Source organism: Tiliqua scincoides, chromosome 15 (assembly GCF_035046505.1).
Source record: "Tiliqua scincoides isolate rTilSci1 chromosome 15, rTilSci1.hap2, whole genome shotgun sequence".
Taxonomy (NCBI): Eukaryota; Metazoa; Chordata; class Lepidosauria; order Squamata; family Scincidae; genus Tiliqua; species Tiliqua scincoides.
This window is the reverse complement of record NC_089835.1, coordinates 2,072,399-2,092,793: the sequence shown is the minus strand read 5'-3', so window position 1 is coordinate 2,092,793 and position 20,395 is coordinate 2,072,399. Positions and strand designations below refer to the sequence as shown.

Below are 20,395 nucleotides of genomic sequence, written 5' to 3'. Positions count from 1 at the left end.
AAAAATATTATTTATTTCTAGATCACCTTTTTTAAGCTTGTAAAGCTAGGTGGGTCCTGATAGACTGTCATTTTTAAAAATAGGCTAAAATGTTTGGGAACCCTGGTCTAAACTATTGGCCATTGTTTTGTCTGTGTCACGATTGCTATCTGTGCTCTTCCTTCAGTTGACTTGGAAGTCTTGAAGCAAGATCAGCAATGGATCAGAACAGAAAAAAGGGGATTTCTTCATGGCCTTTGGAACTGTCTGCTTGCAAGGCATGTGATGGCCACTGGCTTGGAGGGATTTCAAATGGAACTGAGAGCCCAGTCCTAGGCATTACTCAGAAGTAAGTCCCATTATAGTCAATGGGGCTTACTCCCAGGAAAGTGTGGAGGATTGTAACCTGAGTAAATTATGTGGAGGGGAAAAGGCAGATCAGTGTTTATTAGCAGTGATAATTAAATGGACCCTCCATAATCAGGGGCAGGAAATATCTGGCACAAGGAAGAAGAGGGCTATTGCCTTCATGCTTTGCTGAACAGAATACTGAACAGTCTGCTGAACAGAATACTGGGCTTTAGGGCTACTTGCTCTGATAGATAAGAAGGCAACCTACCTCTAAGTACTGGGGTGCTGAGAAGCAATGGCAGAAAAGAGTGGTTTCCTTCATGGGTTATGGACTTCCCAGAGAAGGCACTGTAAGAAATAGGCTGCTGGATGAAATCATCTCTTCGGTTTGATCTTTCTTTCACTCTTAGGAATTGGGAAGGAACCAACTTGGGCACATTTCTTGGCCATTTCCCCTTGTACATGACATGGTTTTGTTGCCCTGGCCCGCAGCTGCTTGTTTGGGGCTGTCCACTGAAGCTGCCCACTGAATCTTGAAGGCCACTTGTGTGTTAAGGGGAGACATGTGGCTGAGACAAGGGACCGCTTGTTTGCTTGGCAGAGTGGGAGCGGAATAGGATGAAGCTCTGCATTCAGGATACCGGCCAAGAGCTCTCTCTTTCCCCAGCAGCTTCCTTCTCTCCTTGCATTGGCCACTTGGGCAGAGCAAAGGAGGGGAGGACCTCAAGGCCACTAACAAGGTGGGAAGGAATGTGCCCAGCGGAGATGCCCACTGTGTGAAGCGACGACAAAGCCCAGTGGCTGGAGAGGGGAGAGACCTCCAGAGCTGTAGGGGATTGCTGATTAAAGGGCATTTGTTGTTTGTTGCTGCTGAAAGCAGAATGGGTGACGTTAATTTGAACTACTGAGTGCATTTATATATAGTCTTAAAATGCTCTGTAGTTTTCTCTCCGATTGTGCCTACAGAAGACTGAGGAAGTGGTGTGTATTCCACCATGCAGTCACAGAACCTGGTGCTAGAGACAGAAGTCAGGTTTCTGGTCCTCAATATACTTCATATAAGCTTAAGCTTGTACATGGGTACATATAAGCTTAAGCTTGTACACAGTATCTGGGGAAACTACAGAGGTCAGACAGGGCGAGGACTGAATGGAATTTCCATTCCGGTTCCAACCAACTTTCTACCCAACCAACCAAGACCCCAAATTTTGACTGCCAACATTCTGTTGCCCCGGAGAGAAGCGGTGGGCTGAGCTAAGCACGGGACAAGCACATCCATGGTATTGTGACCAGTTCTGGTTGCCACATCTCAAAAAGATCATGGTGGAACTAGAAAAGGTGTAGAAAAGAGTGACCAAAATGATTACTGGATTGGAGCCCTTGTGAGGCAAGGCTACAGTGTTTGAGGTTCTTCTATCTAGAAAAGAGGCACCTGAGGAGGGACATGATTGAGACACAAAATGATGCATGGGATGCATAGAGTTAATCATTTTTCCCACTCACAAAACACCAGAACCAGGGGATATCCACTCAAACTGAGTGTCAGAAGAGACAGAGAAAAGGAAATATTTCTTTCCCTAGTGTGTGACTAGTCTGTGGAATTCCTTGCCACAGGATGTGGTGATGGTGTCTGGCCTAGATGCCGTGAAAGGAGATTGGACAGATTTCTAGAAGAAAAGTCCATCACAGATGACAAGCCATGATGCGTCTGTGCAACCTCCTGGTTTTAGAAGGAGGCTTACTCAGAATACCAGATGCAAGGAAGTGACACCAGGATGCAGGTCTCTTGGTGTCGTGTGTATTTCCTGAGGCATCTGTTGGGCCACTGTGAGACACAGGAAGCTGGACTAGACGGGCTTTGGGCCTGATCCCGCAGGGCTCTTCTGCAGTTCTTTTGACACAGAGCAGAGTCACCTGGACTTGCAGCAAGACTGGAAGCGTCTTGCAGAAAAAAGACTGGAAGCGTTCCACTCTGCTTCTGCGGAAGGTGCTGGCAGATAATGGAGGGCTCAGCCTTGTGCTGTTTTAGTGTGGGTTGGAGCAGCTGCATGGGCAAATGGGTGCGAGAGGCATTTTTCCACAGCCGCAACTATTGATGCTGCTCTGACACAGCCCACCCTCTTGGCCTCTGCTGAATAACATTCTGCAGCAGGATAGGGTTGCCAACTCTTATGGAAGCTGTTGCTAGAGATTTTTCTGTCTCACATGATGGAAATTCATATAGGCTACACTGGAAATCTCCAGGGGTGCTTTGAGCCCATTGGCTAGGGATTGATGCCATTTCTGGGCATTGCAGCTCAATCTGGGTAGAAGTTCAGAAACCCTCGTAGCAGTCTCCACATGGGAAAGACTCCTGTATATGAACCAGGGGGGTTCTGTCTCTCAACACATCACAGGTCCATATGAAATGTGTTTGTAGCATTCTCATAAGGGCTGGCCAACCAGAAGATCTCTACTAAAGGAAAGCCAATTTTATTATCCTTCAAGGCCCCCTTCATGTCCCTTATCTTGAGGAATGCTTGAGGAATGCCAACAGCAGAATGACAATTAGGCAGAACAAGCAAAGATATGCAAATGTCCTTAATTTGCATAATGCACAGAGCCTGCAGCATTTCATTGGCAGAGGATGTTTGGGTTTTGTAGTAGTGTTGGTTGTGTAGTTAAATGCAGATGATATATGGTTCTGGTGGGAGATCTGGAAGGTTGACTGAGCGGAAAATGCAAAGACCTTAGCCAGCCTCCTCCTCACTGTGTGTTCGTTAGTATAGTGTCCAAAATTTTTGGCAGGAGGGCCACATCATCTCTACTGCGTCGGGGGGCCGGGGAAAGAAATAATTAATTTACATTTAAAATTTGAATACATTTATATAAGTTTACATAAATGAATATATTAAAGATATGAATGAATGAAGGTCTTGCAATAGTTGAAGGCCTATAAAAGGCTGGCCTTTGCTGCCACTACTCAAGAAGGCCTATAAAATAGCTCAATGCCTATTATTATTATTATTATTATTATTATTATTATTATTATTATTATTATTATTATTATTATTATTAACAGTATTTATATACTGCTTTTCAACTAAAAGTTCACAAAGCGGTTTACAGAGAAAAATCAAATAACTAAATGGCTCCCTGTCCCAAAAGGGCTACCAATCTAAAAAGATGCAAATGAATACGAGCAGACAGCCACTTTAAAAGGCTGGCCTTTCCTTTGCTGCCGCTGCTGCATCACAGATGTGAAACAGCAAGCAGTGAAGGAAGCCCTCATCCCACAGCTTCACGCAAAGAGGTCAAACTGTTGCCTTCACGCTGAGAGCAGTTGTGTTGGGCCAGTACAGGCTGCAACAAATCTCTGGAGGGCCATAGGCTCATTGGAGGCTGAGGGCTCCCTGAGGGCCTCATTGAGAGGGCCCCAGGGCCAGGGTTTGGGCACCCTTGGTATAGAAGAAGCCACCACTACCCCATGCAATCTGAAGGTTGGTCTCTTCCATGAGACCCCTTGTGCCCTTATACTCTCTTGGAATGGGGGGGGGGGCTGATCTATTCAGGAAAGTCAAGTGCCATGTGAAACAGCACTACTGAATACATTGATAATCTAATAAGGGCCCAATCTATCCAATTTTCCATGGCTGGTGCTGTGGTACCAATGGGGATGTGCTGCATTTTTTGGTGGGATGGCAGTCACAGAGGCCTCCCTTACCTCCAACTTACCTTCCAACTGGTGTGGAAAGTTGGATAGGATTAGGAGCTGATTGGCCCAGAATGCTAGGGTAGTGGGTTGAAACTGTGGGTCCTGACTCACAGGTTGGGTTGCATAGCACCTAGCTCAGCCACCATTGAAAATACAGATCTGAAAATGCAGGTGCAGAGCTGCTGGGCAGGGCAGGGCAGGCTCCTGGTGGGCGAGAGGCCTGGTGCTTTGCCCTGAGTCAGTGGGGAGATGGGATGCTGGAAAGGGGGGAGAGTTGTGGGGTTGGAGAAGGATCCGCTTTGGCTTCTGAGCTGGAATGTTTGAATTCGGAGCTATTTAATAAAAAGTGCTCTGACTAATAAGACATTTGGCTGATTGTGGCTTAGGTTTGAAACCAAAATTGATGATGTCACTTCCAGATATGACATCACTTCTAGGTTAATGACCTTACAGATTCTCATTTTTAAAAGTGGGTCCTGTCTGGTGCTAAAAGTTTTGCGATCCACAAAAAGCACTGAAGGAAGCAGCAGTATATGTTCAAGTTTGGGTGACAAACGTCCCTGTGGATCTACCACAGCTGTAGACATTTCTGGATGGGACTTGAGGAGGTTGGGAGTGTGATTGACCCTGCAGTTTACAATAGCTCTAATGTCTAACTTCTTTCAGGGAGTCAACCGACAACATCAGATGAAACGGTGGTGGCAGGGTATAAGGTGGTCCTCCGTTGTTTGGTGGAAGATCCAGATGACTCCTCGCTCCAGTGGTCCAATCCTGCTCAGCAAACACTCTACTTTGGGGAGAAACGAGGTACAACCCTGATTCTGATTGCCTTAGGTTGAGCGAGGGGAACCCAGAGAATAGTCAATAAAAAGGAGCAGAAGTTTGGAGCCATCTTCAGTGATAGCTGCAGAACATATTTATCCTTATTAATTTATCATATTCTCTGTTGCTTTTCCACTCAAAGCATCCCCAAGTGGCATCTGGCATTAAAAATAGCTGATACGATCAATAAATGCATTACTTAGCGATGAGGAAACTCCTGCACTTTCCAGAGGCCCGGAGGAGAAAGATGCATCCTGAACACAGTTAATGGTGGCCATGCATCTTGGCAAAATGATCAACTCGGCATCCCCCAAATGCATAAATAGTCATGATGGTTTAGCAGGAGCAGAGATAAGAAAAATAAGGATTTGTCCCTCGGAAATAGGGTTAAATGGATCCTGAAAGATCGTGGTGGGCAATGGTATAACTAAGGGGGGAATAAGGGGGTCAATTGCTGTGGGTGCCACACAGGGGGGTGTCAGGGGGTGCCTTTCTAAGGCCTTCTGGAGGGGTTGTTAAAAAAATGTATGCCCCTGGGTTCTGGCTACTCCACTGGTGGTGGTATATAAGTTTTTGCCTGCAGCTCTCAGTGGATTGGGAGAGTGCTGACCCACCCCTGTCATGTGGTCAGGTGGTTGCATTCTTTCTTATTGGAGTTTCCACACAAAGGAAGTCCTCTGCAGCCACATTTCAAGTGTTCCAGTCTGGAAGTCAACAAAGCATGGGTGATGATGGCCATGTCCTTAATGCATTCCTTAATTCCGCTGTCACAACATGCCACTACAGAATGCACTTTTAATGCATTTTGTGACATGCTAGAGACCCCGCCCTGGCACACATTTTCAGTTCCTCTCATGTAATAAAACCTCACAAGGTGCCTCCATAGACACATTGCCTAGTGAGTAAAGTCATAAGAGGGTGCTCCATGTGGTTTGTGAGTTTCTGGTTTTTAGTGTCACTATGAGGTCTTTAGAAACCAGTTTTGCTGGTTTTTAGTGTTGTCATGAGACCTAGAAACTGCCATGTGCTAGTGTTGAGCGGGGGGGGGGGGGAGAGAATTCAGAAAGCTGAGATTCTCTGCCTAAGTTTCCCAAGTTTTTTGTGCTCGCATGTGCTTTGAAAGGGTATGCTTACCTTTTATGGATGCACTGGTTATGGAGTATCTCGTCCATCCCTTTCATAACTCAACCTTCTTCTCCATTCCTAGCACTGCGGGATCTTAGAATCCAGCTAGAGAATTCCACACCCAATGAGCTGACCATCAGCATCGATAATGCAACTCTGGCAGATGAGGGAGAGTATACCTGCTCCATCTTCACCATGCCTGTGCGGACTGCGAAGGCCATCGTCACAGTGCTGGGTGAGGCCAGGGAATGGGGCAGGAAGGACAAGAAGAGACTGTGGGGATCAGAGACAGCAGGCAACCTCTAGAGCAGGAGTGTTGAATTTGTTTCATACCGCAGGCCGAATAGCATCCATAGTGCCTATTGAGGGCTGAAAGTGATGTCACCAAGCAGGAAGTTATGTTGTTAAGCAGGTCATGGTCAAAGTAAGCATTTTTTCACTTAGGATCTCATTAGTTGCAAATAAGAGAAATACATAAATCTTGATCATATTTTCATGATATGGGAGAGCCCTTTCAACTGGGACTGCCAGCACAGATCAGCAACAGAGATGCTGGAGACACCCTCCATGTTTGACACCTCTGCTCTAGAGACTCTGGGTCAGCAATTCTGCTGGGAGAGGGTGGGCCTATCCATGAGGCCAACTGAGGCAGACTCCTCAAAGAGCAGATCGGCGGAGAGCCACCCATATTCATAAAGGGACAGAGGAGGAAGTACAGAGGAGAGGATAAAGGTGTGCTAGTATGTCAAGAAGGAAGAGGGAAGTTGATGTGAGGAGAAGAGGAGAGCTGGCTAGAATGGCCAAACTTTTTCTCTTCATTCCCCATTTGACTTTTTCTTGCTGCCACCTCCCACTCCTCCCCTCACTGGAGCCTACCAGCTCCACTACTTCTCCTCCTCCTTGGATTTAAGAAGGGAAAACTCTTCTTAAATCTTCTTAAAGGGTAGGCTCCAGTGAGGGGAGGAGTGGGAGGTGGCAGCAAGAAAAAGTCAAATGATTTAGACTGTCCATTTTGATAGTAATAAAGACAAGGAAGGAAGGGGCGCATTTTTCAATGAGTAGCACAATCTCTCCTCTCTCTCTCTCTCTGTGGGTGTGGATGTGTGTGGATGAACATCTATTTCTGCCCAGTCCCTTGCATCTCTGAGTAAAACTTCAAAGCCAGAGGATCAGAAGCTGCTTAGGAGTAACACAGCAGATGAAAGGAGCCCTTTCAGTTGAAACGTCCAGGATTTCCAATGTAACTGTGGATTAATTTAGCCACATCACTAGTCCTCATCGAGTATTTGCGTTTTTCTTTCCTTTCTCACAGGAATCCCGCAGAAGCCCCAGATCTCCGGCTACAAGGAGCCCCTTAGAGAAGGAGACATGGCCCGGCTAACGTGCGTCACCTCAGGCAGCAAGCCAGCTGCACAGCTCTGGTGGCAGAAGGGGGATATAAGGCTGACAAGTATGTGGCTAAAGATGTGATATTTCTTTCTGAACGACCTACATGCAAACAGCCCTGTAGTGTTGGACCAAAAGCCCTTCTAGTTCAGCATCCTGTTTCCAATAGTAGTAATCAGGAATCATCTGTGAAGCTCACAGGGAGGGTGCAAATGGCCCTTCCCTCTTGCTTGCCAGTAACATATTGAGCCAAGATATATAGTAGCTTCCAAATCAGACTTTATTGCTCCCATTAGTGAGGCTCATGGATGATTTTCATTTGCCTATCATTGCAAACTGCTTTTGACATAGGAAATGATCTTCGGTGAACTTGTCTCATCTTCCTTTTTAAACCATCACATCTTAATGTGTTCCATAAGTTATCCTCTCCTAATCAGCAGCATCACACTGGTTGACCTGATCACCTGTGGTGAGTTGCCTGTTGCTTCTAGGTGAACAGGCAGCAAATCATTGTGCCCAAGGGCACAATCTTGAGGTGCCCTTGGGCAGGCACAGGTCCCTTGCGATGAGGGAGGGCATGTGCCTTGTTTGCGCCTCCTCATGAGTTGGTTAGGCTGGCACACAGAGGCGCACCGGCCTGCAGAGACTGAATACGGCCTCTGCATTGAAGGAGGAACCAAGTTTTAGCTCGGCCAATGCAAGAATCTGGAGTAGGTGGGAGGGAGGCGTTGCAGGGAGGGGAGAGGGCAGGCAGTGAGTGGGAGGTGAGGCTGTAACCCAGCATTATGCTGGATCCCAACCCTGCTCCCTGAGCAGCACGAAGCAACTTCAAGCTGCTCCGCTCTACTCTGACTTGTGCCAGGAGGTGGCACAAGTCTAAGGAGACCCATAGGGGCTGCAGTTTACCCCAGGGCATAGGGTAAAGAGGTAAATTCCCTCTTTACCAGGAAGAGTTTCCCCTTCCCTTCAGGTGAGCCACTGAGGTGTCCTATTTGCACCAAGTTACTTGTACCAAGGCTTTGCAGCTCTGAGGTACGGAAACAAATATTCACTTTCACCATGACTCCCACCCAACTGGAAGTGAAGATTTGGTCCTTAGTACCCTGAATGAGGTTCATTTTCAGTCAGAGTCATGAGCTCATTTTTTCTTCATTCACAACATCCTGCACCTGAACTCCTCTTCTGTTGAAACATGCACAGAGTGCCTTTTTCCTGTGTCAAAAGAGCCGGCTTCACTCACCCTTTGCAGAGATTTCCCCGCAGAGATTTCTAAGCATTTCTTGCTCCATCTCCCCCAACAGGCAGAGACTCTGAAGTGTCAGAAGATCCCAACAGAAAGACTTTCACGGTGACCAGCCACGTTGAATTTATGGTTGATAAAGAAGACAATGGGGCAGAAGTCACCTGTACTGTGGATCATGCTTCTTTGCAGAACTCGGACAAGTCCACCTCCCAGAAGATCGAAGTCTTCTGTACGTTAGTGTGGGCAGTGCCGGGAGGAAGGGAAATAACATAGACACTATCTGGCCTTTTGTTTGTTTCCTCTTTTGTTGTTCCTCTTCAGAACAACTGCAGGTGTTTTTTCCTGCTGAGTGTCCTCAAAGCACTCAGCATCTTAGCAAATTAATGGCATGGGGGGGAGGCTAAATGACTCATAGGATGGTTACAAGGGTGCTGCAGAATCAGCTGGACTGGGTAAGAGCTCATTTGTAGCTGTGATGCTCTTAAAACTTTCTGGGTCTAAGGGTAGACCCAGCATAGCTCAGTGATAGAACACCAGGTCTGAGATCAAACCCCCCCAGGATCTCGTTGAAGTGCCTGTCTGAACTATCACCTTCAAGGGTGGCATCAAGGATAATTTGGATGCTAACTAGGCTTACACACCCAGTGTGTAATTGGTCTGTGGAACACCTTGCCAGAGGATGTGATGATGGTATCTGGCCTAGATACATTTTAAATATAAAGGGGGGGGGGTTGGTCAGATTTCTGAAAGAAAAGTCTATAAACCCTGATGCAAACCCTGATGCAACATCCTGATTTTAGGCTGTCTCCAATTCCCATATGCAAGGCAGCAGTGGCGTCGCTAGGGGGATGTGGGTGGTATGAGCCATACCTGGTGATACATAAGGGGAAATGCTGCACTAAAATCATGGTAGTTAGGTATGTTATATTATATATCCTATATTATTCCATCATGATATCATACTGTTGGATGTAGAATTTGCAACAGAATGCAATGAAAATACTTGGAGTGAAATATCTCCATGTTGTCAAAAGTTATGGGCAAAAAACGAAAAAATGCACGGAGCCCTATGGAAAGTGAAACTGAGCCATACTGTGTGTTTACTTGCAAGAAGGCAAATTTATCTTAGTCCATCAGAAAAGGCAGGCTGAGAGGAATTCACCGACACCTGATCCAATGAATGCAGCCTCCCCCAAAAATATCCAAGTAGGAGGTCCCTCCCTAGCAAATGCATTGTCCTTTGGAAAGCGAAACTAAGCCACAAGGTTGTGCTTAGTCTGACCACATGCCAAGTAAATGTGCCTTGGCATGTGGTCAGATCAGGCAAAGGGGACTGTGAGGCCATCAGAATGATCCTGATCTGATGCAACCGGAGCTCAACAAATGCTCCAGAAGGCAGCTCCCCCTATAAAAAGAATAAAACCAGCTTCAGCTGGTAAGGTGAACTTTTTTCTTTCTAAGACTTGCAAAGCCAGGTTGGTCCAGACAGTAGTGTGGTTTAAACAGAAGTTAAATTGGGCACTGGGTGGGGCTGAATACCTCACATTTTTTGGGAGGTGTTATTGCAGGCAGGCTACAGAGAAAATTCACTTGGTGGAACAGGGCTGGCTTCCACTTATTTAATTATTTGTTTTACTTTAATTTAATTATTAATATTTATTTTAATTTTTTATTATGTCACTTCCAGCCAAGACATCATTTCTGGAAAGACTGTCATTCTAAAAAGTGCATCCCAGTGCTAAAAGCTTGAGAACTGCTGCAATAAGGTGTTAGTAAGTTGACACCTGGGGGCATGTGACATCACTAGTGACCAAAATCAGTTTGTAAGAATAATATCATCATGTTATATATCAATCAATGTGTAATTTCTGAATGCAACGAAACAAACCACATTGAAATATCTTTATTTTATCAAAAGGTACAAACAAAAAACCAGTGGGGGTGGGGCAATGGTATATCACCACACCCACCACCTGGTGTGTTGCCCCGCATGGACTGCAAGGGAGTGGTCACAGCATTCAGCTCTTGTGTGATAATTGAGGCACCTGGTGTAAGTTACAGGCAGCTGGACCAGATGGCCTTTGACCTGATCCAGCAGGGCTCTGCTTACATCCTGAACCAGTGAGAGCACCCACTGTGCTCTGTGTTGGGCAGAGGCTCTGTGTGTGGGGGAGCACAGGGCTTTACTCCTTGACTGCTAGCACCCTGGATTTAGCACTGAATGAGCAGCCCAAGGACAGCAAGGGATGAACACCCTTTGCATGCCACTTGACTGACCATCTGTGGTTGGCTTGGAGGACCTTTTGCTCTCTGAGATACAGCTACTTAATCAGACTTTATTGCGGCTGACTGAAGGCTTTTATTTGTATAACTGTCTGCACAGTCCTAGCCCTTGCTGTCTCTCATCTCTGCTTTCTCATCACACTCTTCTTCATTTTTTCCCCTCTCCAATACTAACTTCTTTCTCATCTCTCGTGTGCAATTTCTAGTTCTTTCTCTTTATCTCACTGCTCCATGTGTCTGCCAGGCTCTCCTGTCATCGACCGAACAGGCTGTCCTTCGTTCTCTCTTCTTCATTAAGAAATCATTGAAAACTCATCTATTTTCATTTTTCCTTCATGGTGCTTCTTGCTTTTTTTTCTTTATTTGGTATCTGACATGATATTCCCTTTCCTTCTTTAACTCACTTTCCTCTTAGTTGCCTTTATTTCAGAGAGAGCACAAATTCCCCTCCCAAGTTCATGACCCCAATTGGCAGATTGTAATCCAATTTGTAGGAAGGGGGGAGATATTGTTTTCTTGTAACAAGTAAAGTAAAGAAACGTTTCTTTCTTTGCTACATGTAAAGTACTTTGCACATTTGATGGCACAATTAATAACAATAATTCTTATTCTCTGTCCCCAGACAAGCCAACAGCTAAAATCGAATCCTTTCCTAATTATCCACAAGAAGGGCAAAACCTGGAGCTCCGCTGTGCTGGACAAGGCAATCCAATGTAAGGCTGTGTTTGCACCTGCCCAGCCTACCTAATGCCAGATCACCTCTTACATTAATCAGAAAGGTAGATTTAGCTCCAAGCTCTGTACTGAGGAAATCTGAGCTCTGCCCTGGTATCTGTAGAATTCTGTAGAATTCTGCTACTGTAGAATTCTGCTACAGTATCTCAAGTTACCACTTTAAAAAGAAAAAATGAAATACCCCCTTTCTCCCTCTAGATTTTTGCTTATTTTCTCAGGCAGATAGGCAGCAAAACCTATGGTCAGGAGTCTTTTGGGCTGCAGCCAGGCTCCTTCCCTGTCTTGCTGGGAGTTGCCCCAGTACCAGATTTCCAAATTAGCCACCTATTTTTGGTGGTATCTCCAACCTGGCAAGCATCACTGTGTTATAATGGGGAAGGCTATAAAATTCCAGACAGAGATCCTCTCTATAGGATTTCTCTATACTGAACTAAACATCATAACTACGTAGACTAAACATAAACTAGAACATAAACTAGAAATATAAACATCAGTTTATAATTCAAATTCCCATACCATATATATATTCAAATTCCCATACCATATATATCTCCACCAGTGTTCCTCAGATGAGGACTAATCCCTTCCCCAGTTTTTTGTCACCAGGGTTCCCACCACAATCAGCAGTTGCTTATCATTCTTCCCAACGAGGAAAACCTTTTAGTTTCCCCAAGCAACAGGACCATGAATTTGAATTATCTGCTAAAACCTGATTTAGATAAAAAGAAGCAAGGAGCCACTGCAAATATCTGAGGTTATCATTTCTATCTCCAGTTAATTTAGGCAATCCTTCCAAAGCTTACTCCAGCTCTGCTAACCTCCTCAACTCTTCCATCCCTCTTAGTCCTCAAGAATTCACTTGGCAGAAGGAGGGCATGGATACCCTACTCTCAGAGACCCAAGACAACGTCCTCATCTTCCCCAACCTGAACAAGAGTGACAGTGGCGTCTACATCTGCCACGCCACAAATATTATTGGCACCACAGAAGCGAGGTACAACCTGGCTGTTAATGGTAAGCATTGCTTCATGACACCCTCTGCTGGGCAGAGGCCTTTTTGGTTTGTGTGTCTGAGTTTTTCTTCCCCAGTCAACAGCTACAAGTGCTAAGAAGATTCCTTTGATGGCCTTGGCCCACCTGAGCCAGGATTGTCCAGAATGCTTGGTTTCATCTCTCCAGGATTTCAGAGTTGGGGAGGGGTCTTTCCTTATCCCCCTGGAGACACCAAGGATCTTCTACACTGAGCTACACCCCCACCTCATGCAACTGACATGGCTGTTTCACCTGACAGGGAACATGCAACTCCCAGGATGTTTCACCTGCTCATCTTCTCTGAACATTTTGGGCAACTTCCAGGACTTAGAGATGACACAGTTGCTGTTCTGTACCCAAATTAATCTCTCCTTTGCTAGGAGTGTTTGCTTGTAGTGGTGATGGCATCTGGCCTGGATGCCTTTAAAAGCAGAGTGAACAAATTTCTGGAGTAAAGGTCCATCACAAGCTACAAGCCTCCTGTTTGTGAAACTTCCTTTTTAGAAGGAGGCTACCTCAGAATGCAATGAAGGGCACCAGGATGCAGGTGTCATGTGTGCTCCCTGCTGGCTGCATCTGGTGGGCTTCTGCGAGGTACAGGAAGATGGGCTAGATGGGCCTGATCCAGTGGGGCTCCTATCCATATCCGTATCTTATTGCTTATCCATATAAATGTTGAATTTGTCTTTAAACATGTATATGCAAATGCTTGACATTTGGCAGTTGAATGTTATCCTCTAATGTCAAGGGGGGAAAACATTCTTGATTCCATGTGGTGTTAGAGCCGTGATACATTTGCACTTGCAAGCCTCCACTTATTGCTACATCAAGGGTGGAAGCCTGCATGTCTGAACCAGCTTGCTTGCATGACCTAGTGTGTGGGGGAAACCTTGTGGTGTTTCTGTACATTGTTTCTTTAGCAAAACAAGTCTTAAAACCCAATCCAATGTATGTTAATCAGAAGTCCTGTTGAGTTCAGCAGGGCCTGAATGTATCAGATTGAAGCCTAGGTCATGAATCTTGCTAATTTTAATGGTTTGAATTTACGTATGAGACACCAGAAAGAGGGAAAAAAAACACATTTTCTTCCTATAAGAGTGCTTCCAAAATCCTCATCTGGATTTGCCTCCAATTTTGCTGTTCTAGATTATTTTTGGAGAAGGACCAATGTGAAGAGTCTCCCATTTTTAAAATGTTCTTTTTAAAATATCTACATTTCTGACTAAGGGCACAATCCAAACCTGAGCATCCAATGCAGTTTCATTGACAGCAAAGGCTCTGCCAGAGGCAAGGGGAAACTTCCCCTTACAATTGGGTAAGGGCTGCTGGCCCCAATGGGTCTCTTCGAACCTGCGCCACCTCTGGAGGTAGCACAAGTCAGAGGAGAGCGGAGCAGCTTGATGCCGCTCTGTTTTCTGCAGGGACAGGGTTAGGATCTGGTATAACTGCTGGGTCCCAGCCCTACCTCTGGCTCCCACACGCCCACCACCCGCCCATCACCTGCCTTCCCCCACCCAGAAACGACTCCTTCCCTCCTCCTCCCACACACCACACCTACCTTTGCTGCTTGTGCTGGCACAGGTGGCTGCAGGAGGCTCTTCCCTGCAAGGAGGCGCAAACGTGCCCAAAAGGGACTTCGGCCGGCATAAGGCGCACTTTGGATTGCGCCCTTAGTGACCAAAGCACAATGGACAAGCAGCATGCCACAGCTACCAGTTTCTCCCCTCCAGCATTATAGATGTGCCCAAAAGGTGCCTGAAAAGGGACAAGATCGAGACATGCAAAATTATGCAGGGCATGGATAGAAAGATGTTCTTTTCCCTCTTGCACAACTCCACAACCAGAGGACATTCACTAAAATTGAGCAGCTGGTGAGTTAGAACAGTCAAAAGGAAATACTTATTTCCCTAGAGGGTGAATAGTCCTTACGTGGTGATTGCATCTGGCCAAGATAAAGGGGATTGAACAGATTTCTAGAAGTCATGATGATACCCATCATCCTCCTGGTTTTAGAAGTGGCCTACCTCAGAATGCCAAATGCAAGAGAAGGGCAGAGGGCTCTTCTTATGTTTTTTATGTTAATCAAAGACAGCACTAAAGCAATCTTAATGAGATTATGTCACAGACATTCACTTGTGGTCTAGAATCCATGTTTATGTGTCAATTTTCTCCCCCTGGCCTCTTAAATTGTCAGTCAGACTCTTAATGACAGCCTCCGCCCAGGCAAATCTTCAGTTCTTTTTCATTCCAATGACATTGGCAGATGTGTGGCACTACCAAGTGTCAGAAGCTTTAAGGTGACCAGTCAAACCCCAGGCTTCCCTCCCTCCCAAATTCCACCCACTTCTGGTTTGAGTGCCCAGAAATGAGTTGCCAAGCTGCCAGTACCCCTCCCCACCTCCAACTAACCCAGGTGGGGTGCCATTGGAGCCGTAGTGGTGTCACTCCCAGTCTGTGAGAAAAGGTCACTTTTTTGGCCCCCCCCCCTTCTCACATTTCCTTTACATTTGGAGTGTGGGAGACAAGGAGGCTCCTGGGCATTGTTTCCATATAAGAAGAAGAAGCTTTCAATTTCCATCTCACTCTCTGTTTGATTTCTCCGCCCTCCTCCTCCATCAGTCCTCACAAAGTTCATTACCTCCCTAACCCATCCCGCTCATTCCTCCCCAGGTATTTTCATCACAGAAACACCACTCATCAGTACTCGAGGTATCGTGAACTTCTTTTCATGCCCACACACTCAGGTTTTCTCCTCTGGATCTGATGGTTGCTTGCTTGGCAGGAGTGGCAAGGAGGAGAAGGGTAGGGGGTGTCTTGTCAGGACCCACCTGTTGCGATGGTCTTAATGGAGCTTTGGATTAGCAGTTGCTTGGGCTGGCCAGTGAAGCTTTTTTTACCTGTACCTCATCTGATTGATCTTCCAGCTTCACATGAAAGCAATGACCTAGCTCTCAAAGCATGCTCACTGTGGTTCTAAATTCTTGGTTGCTGCTGCTGCTCTACTCTCTGCATACAAAATTCTATTTACTAGTCCTAAACTGAACCCTACCTTTGTCGTTGAAAAATAAAAAGTACATCTAATATAAATATATGTATATTGGGAGACAAATGTCCAGGACACAAAAATGGGATACAAATGTTCAATGCCAGGGCACAGTTGCAGTGATCCTGTCACTGTCACACCAACAAAATCTGAGCAGCTGTGTGTGAGTGGATGTCAGGGTACATGCCCAGGGTACATGGGTTCCCCCAATTCTGCAGTATTCCTAGGTAAAATATGATTCTGGGATATTATACCAAGATATTGTAAAACATTATATAAAATATTATCTGGGATATGATTGAGACATATACAATTATGCAGGATATGGAGTTGGTAGAGGGATGTTCTTTTCACTCTCACACAACATCAGAACCAGGGGACAGCCACTCAAATGGCTCCCAAATGGCTAGGGAGGACAGACAGAAGGAAGAATTTCTTTACTCAGCATGCTGTTGGTTGGAGGAACTCCTTGCCACAGGATGTAGTGATGGTGCCTGAACTTCACTGGACAATGGGTGTTTGTCCTGATCCAGAAGGGATCTGCTTATGTTCTTACTTCCTCTCCTCTGCCCTGGTCTAGTCTTAGTCTACTTAAGCCTAGCCCTACAGCAGAGTGGAAAATGATCTCATTAAAACTTTCAGTATAGGCTTTTGGGGGGGGGGAGGTGTTTGGAGGGCAAAGAGAGGGCCCACCCCTTTTGGCCACTGTGCTATCTCTCAGAATGCTGCCATGCAATCTTGTCTTTCCATGTCATTGACTCCTGCACTAAATATTTGTTTTCTTAAAGAATCTGATTACTCTGTCTTTCCAGCTTAAAAACTGCATGTACAAATACAACTTTTATTTCACTCTGTGCCTCTGCTCTGCTTCTTGTTGCTGATGTGGATGAGCTCTAAATGGGCTGCTGTGTTTCACTTGTTCACTGCTTTTGTTGTTGTACAGTGAAATGTGGGTTGTAAAGGTATTTAAAAAAGTTCCAAAGGGTGTTGTGGAACAAGGAAAATGGCAGCTAAGTCAGTCACGGGGGTGGGGGGAGAATGTGCTGGTACGTTTTGCCCTTGAAGATTTTTCACTTCTGAAAATCAGCCAAATTACATTCCACTACACACACTTTACAAACTGAATTTGGCTGCAAAATTTTTTTGGGGGAGGGGGGGTAGGGTGGATTTCTGCCAAGTCCCAGAATCAAGTTAAACAAAAGATCTTGAGTACTTTAGATCAGGTCCGAAGGTGACTTATTGCCACATCCTATACAACTTTCCAGCCCTGGTGTAGCCATGACAATGGGGTGTGTGACATGACAATACCCTGTAGTGAGTGGGTATACCTGCCTGCCCCCTTTCTTTCCCATTTGTTTCCTTGCCTCAGGGCTGCACCACTGCTGCACCAGTGCTGGAAAGTTGTATAGGATTGGGCCCTTAGATTGGGTGAGGGCACTAGATGAAAGACATCTTGGCTGCTGCTACTGCTTCTTCTTCTTCTTCGTTATTATTATTATTATTATTATTATTATTATTATTATTATTATTATTATTATTATTATTATTATTATTGTTGTTGTTGTTGTTGTTGTTGTTGTTGTTGTTGTTGTTGTTGCTGTTGTTGTTGGGTTTTAGCCAGTTTAGCTGCACCAGTTTAGCACTGGGTTTAGCTGCACCTTAGATTGGGTGAGGGCACTAGATGAAAGAAATCTTGGCTACTGCTGCAGCTGCTTCTTCTTCTTCATTATTATTATTATTATTATTATTATTATTATTATTATTATTATTATTATTATTATTATTATTATTATAGCTGGTTTTTTAGTTCATGAAGCATCCCATTCAAATGGACATAGAAGTTAAAAAGCAATTGTTCTGAAACAAAAAGCAGGTGCCTTTGTTTTCAGATGAATCAAGTATGAGCAGACCTTCTCCGATGGAGAAAGGTGTCCCTCTCTGGGTAAGGTAAGGAGGGAATGCCTCTTCCTCCCCACACATCCTCTTCTTCTGCTTCTTTCACCCTTTTTCTTTGCAAAATCCAAGCAGCAGAAGCTGGAAGAGTGGCAGAGAGAGGAGGGCAACAGGCTCCCTCCACCAGTCATTGACCTGAGGCCATAACCTCAGTTGGCCTCATGAATGGGCTGGCCTTGCATGAAAAGAATCCAGGAGGCTTACATGCTGGTCCCCCCCATACTTCGCATTCCTGGCTAGGCTACTGTGCAATGATGGAGAGGACAGACCTCTGTAGAAACTCAGGTTGTCATAGAGCTGTGGAATGATACAGGCCCTTTCCCCTGCAGCCAGATGAGGAAGGGCTTGATCCTTCTGGGCACATCACCTGCCTGCCCCCTTCTCTCTTTCTTTCTCATTCTTTCAATGTGATTTGGAAGCCTGGAAGATGCCCTTCCACCCTAATATCCACTGTGGAAATTCATAGATCTGTTCAGAAGCTTGTCAACTTTTCCGACTTTGTTCTTCTTCTGGACAGATGCCAGCCCTATGCAGCGCAATGGGAGCACATACCATGCTGTCATTGGGGGAGTGGTGGCCATTGTCGTCTTCTTGCTTCTCATCCTGCTCATTTTCCTGGGACACTACTTAATCCGGCACAAAGGTAGAGTCTTGGCAAATATCTGTGCACCTTTTCCCTGGAGATACTGGGAGGGGCCTAGCAATGAGCTTCAGAGAATTTAGCCCATTTTGACCATCCCACAGTTATACACATTCGTACATGGGTAGGGACAGAAATGGCTTAAAAGAGCTGGGACCATGCATGGGTTTTGCCACTGAGCAGCATGTGCTCCAGTTGCATCCCCCCTGTATCCATAGAGGATTTGTTCTCACCCAGCCCCTGAAGCTGAGGATAAAAGAAAACCCTACACTTATCTGTGGCACCAAGCACTCCAAACCCTTCCTTTACAGCCTGTTAATAGAATGGAGAGGTGGACACCTATGTTAGTAATTAGCCCATGTAGCTCAGTACTGTCTACTCTGACTGGTGGTGGCTGTCCAGGTTTTCAAGCAGCAGCCTTTTTCAGTTGTTCTCTTTGAAGCTGTTAGGAATCGAACCCAAGATCTTTTGTAAGCAAAGCACGCCCTGTCTCCATTAAGCCTGGTGCCTTTTCTTAAGAAGTGCACCTATTCTCCCATTTTCTGGTTGATGAGCAGAAAGGTACTGGGATGACTGAAGAGTATTTGAAGCAATATACCTTAGTCAGGTGGTTGGTGTCAATCTAGCCCAGTGCTTCACAACTTTTTCAATTGTGTACCCCTTGGCAACCTTTTCTATAAATTGTACCCCTCATATTAGCAGAATGTTTGCATTTAATATAGTTCTTTCATATTTATATGTTTTCGGCTACTGATCTATAGCTGATTATTGATGACCAGAAACTAGCAGTTGGTGGGGCTTTCACAGCCAGATAGCTGCCTTCCTTCCTGCCATGCCAGCCTTGCAAGGCTGCATATACAGACCTGCAAAAATACAGACTTGCATTTTTCCACCATTATTGAATTATTTTTCAAATACCCCTAAAGTCAGGTACTCCATTTTGGAAACAACTGATCTAGACCAGTCATTTGACTGATGGCATCTCTTCAGGGATCCTCCCAGCTGTGCCACCAGAGATCCCACTAAGCAGAAATGCCAGCTTTGAAACTAGTACTGTTCAGAGATGTGTCCACTGATCCCACATCTCCCCATATCCGCAGATCTTGTATCTGCTGTTTCAGTTATCCAGGTTACAATAGGAATGCAACAAGCAGCCTGCATGCTAGAGCACTATTTCTTGCTACTAAAAGTCTTCTACTGCTAGATGACTTTTAAGGTCCCTTTCAGGGGATACCAGTGATGGTTCAAAATCATCAGCTCTGTGCTGAGGGTTCTAAACTAGTAGGGTTGGAGTCCATAATGTAACATGTTTCCAGCATTCCTACAACCTTTATTTTTTTCTTCCTTTCTCATCTCTGCTCAGGTACCTATCTGACCCATGAGGCCAAAGGCTCAGACGATGCCCCAGATGCAGACACGGCCATCATCAACGCTGAAGGAGGTCAAACCGGCAGCGATGAGAAGAAGGAATATTTCATCTAAGCGGGGAGGGTGGGGTGTGCATCAGGGCAGCAGGGGGGGAAGTGGTCAATCAGAAACCCAACCTCAACTGAACGACAATGGAACCCACCCAAACCTTATACGTCAATGGCATTTCTCTCACGCCCAGAAAGGAACAGACAGACAGGAGGAGGGACGGTGGTGGGGACCGAGATCGGCGACGGCCAGAGAAAGAGAGAGAGATGGAAAAAGAAGATCAGCTTGGCTCACAATGCTTCTTTGAACTTGTATAAAACATTGTTACTAATCAAAGAAAAAAATACACACCTGAACATTAAGACCCCTCAATACCCCTGTTCCTGCTTGCTTGTCCCTTCGTATCTGCGGATGCCATTCTCGCACTAGACAAACAGAGTTGGAGAGTGAGTGATGACACCTTTGTTCCTTCCTTCCCTTCCTTTCTTTTGGCCCCTTTTGGAGGTTGTCATGTTTTTTCTTTTCCCTTTCAATGGTGTGTGCTGTCTTTGGGACAGTTTCTTTTTTTTCTTAAAGAAACAAACTTAGTTCTTGTTCCCTTCTGTTTGGAATGTCTTGTTGGGGGAGGGCGGTGAAGTTTCAGTGAGTTTGGTTGTTGTAGTTCTGCTTTCCTTTAGAGTTGTTCTGAAATTT

General features: G+C 45.4%; 1 protein-coding gene across 1 annotated transcript in view; it reads left to right on the top strand.

The window, feature by feature from the left end:
- CADM3 (cell adhesion molecule 3) overlaps positions 1-19,768 on the top strand; it is a 101,223-nt gene extending 81,455 nt beyond the window's left edge. The window contains exons 2-9 of the mRNA XM_066610383.1: positions 4,691-4,831; positions 6,054-6,206; positions 7,284-7,421; positions 8,659-8,829; positions 11,506-11,596; positions 12,463-12,632; positions 18,164-18,289; positions 19,650-19,768. Of these exons, the coding sequence (XP_066466480.1) occupies positions 4,691-4,831; positions 6,054-6,206; positions 7,284-7,421; positions 8,659-8,829; positions 11,506-11,596; positions 12,463-12,632; positions 18,164-18,289; positions 19,650-19,768 (1,109 nt within the window). The remainder of the gene's footprint in view (positions 1-4,690; positions 4,832-6,053; positions 6,207-7,283; positions 7,422-8,658; positions 8,830-11,505; positions 11,597-12,462; positions 12,633-18,163; positions 18,290-19,649) is intronic.
- The last annotated feature ends 627 nt before the right edge of the window (positions 19,769-20,395 follow it).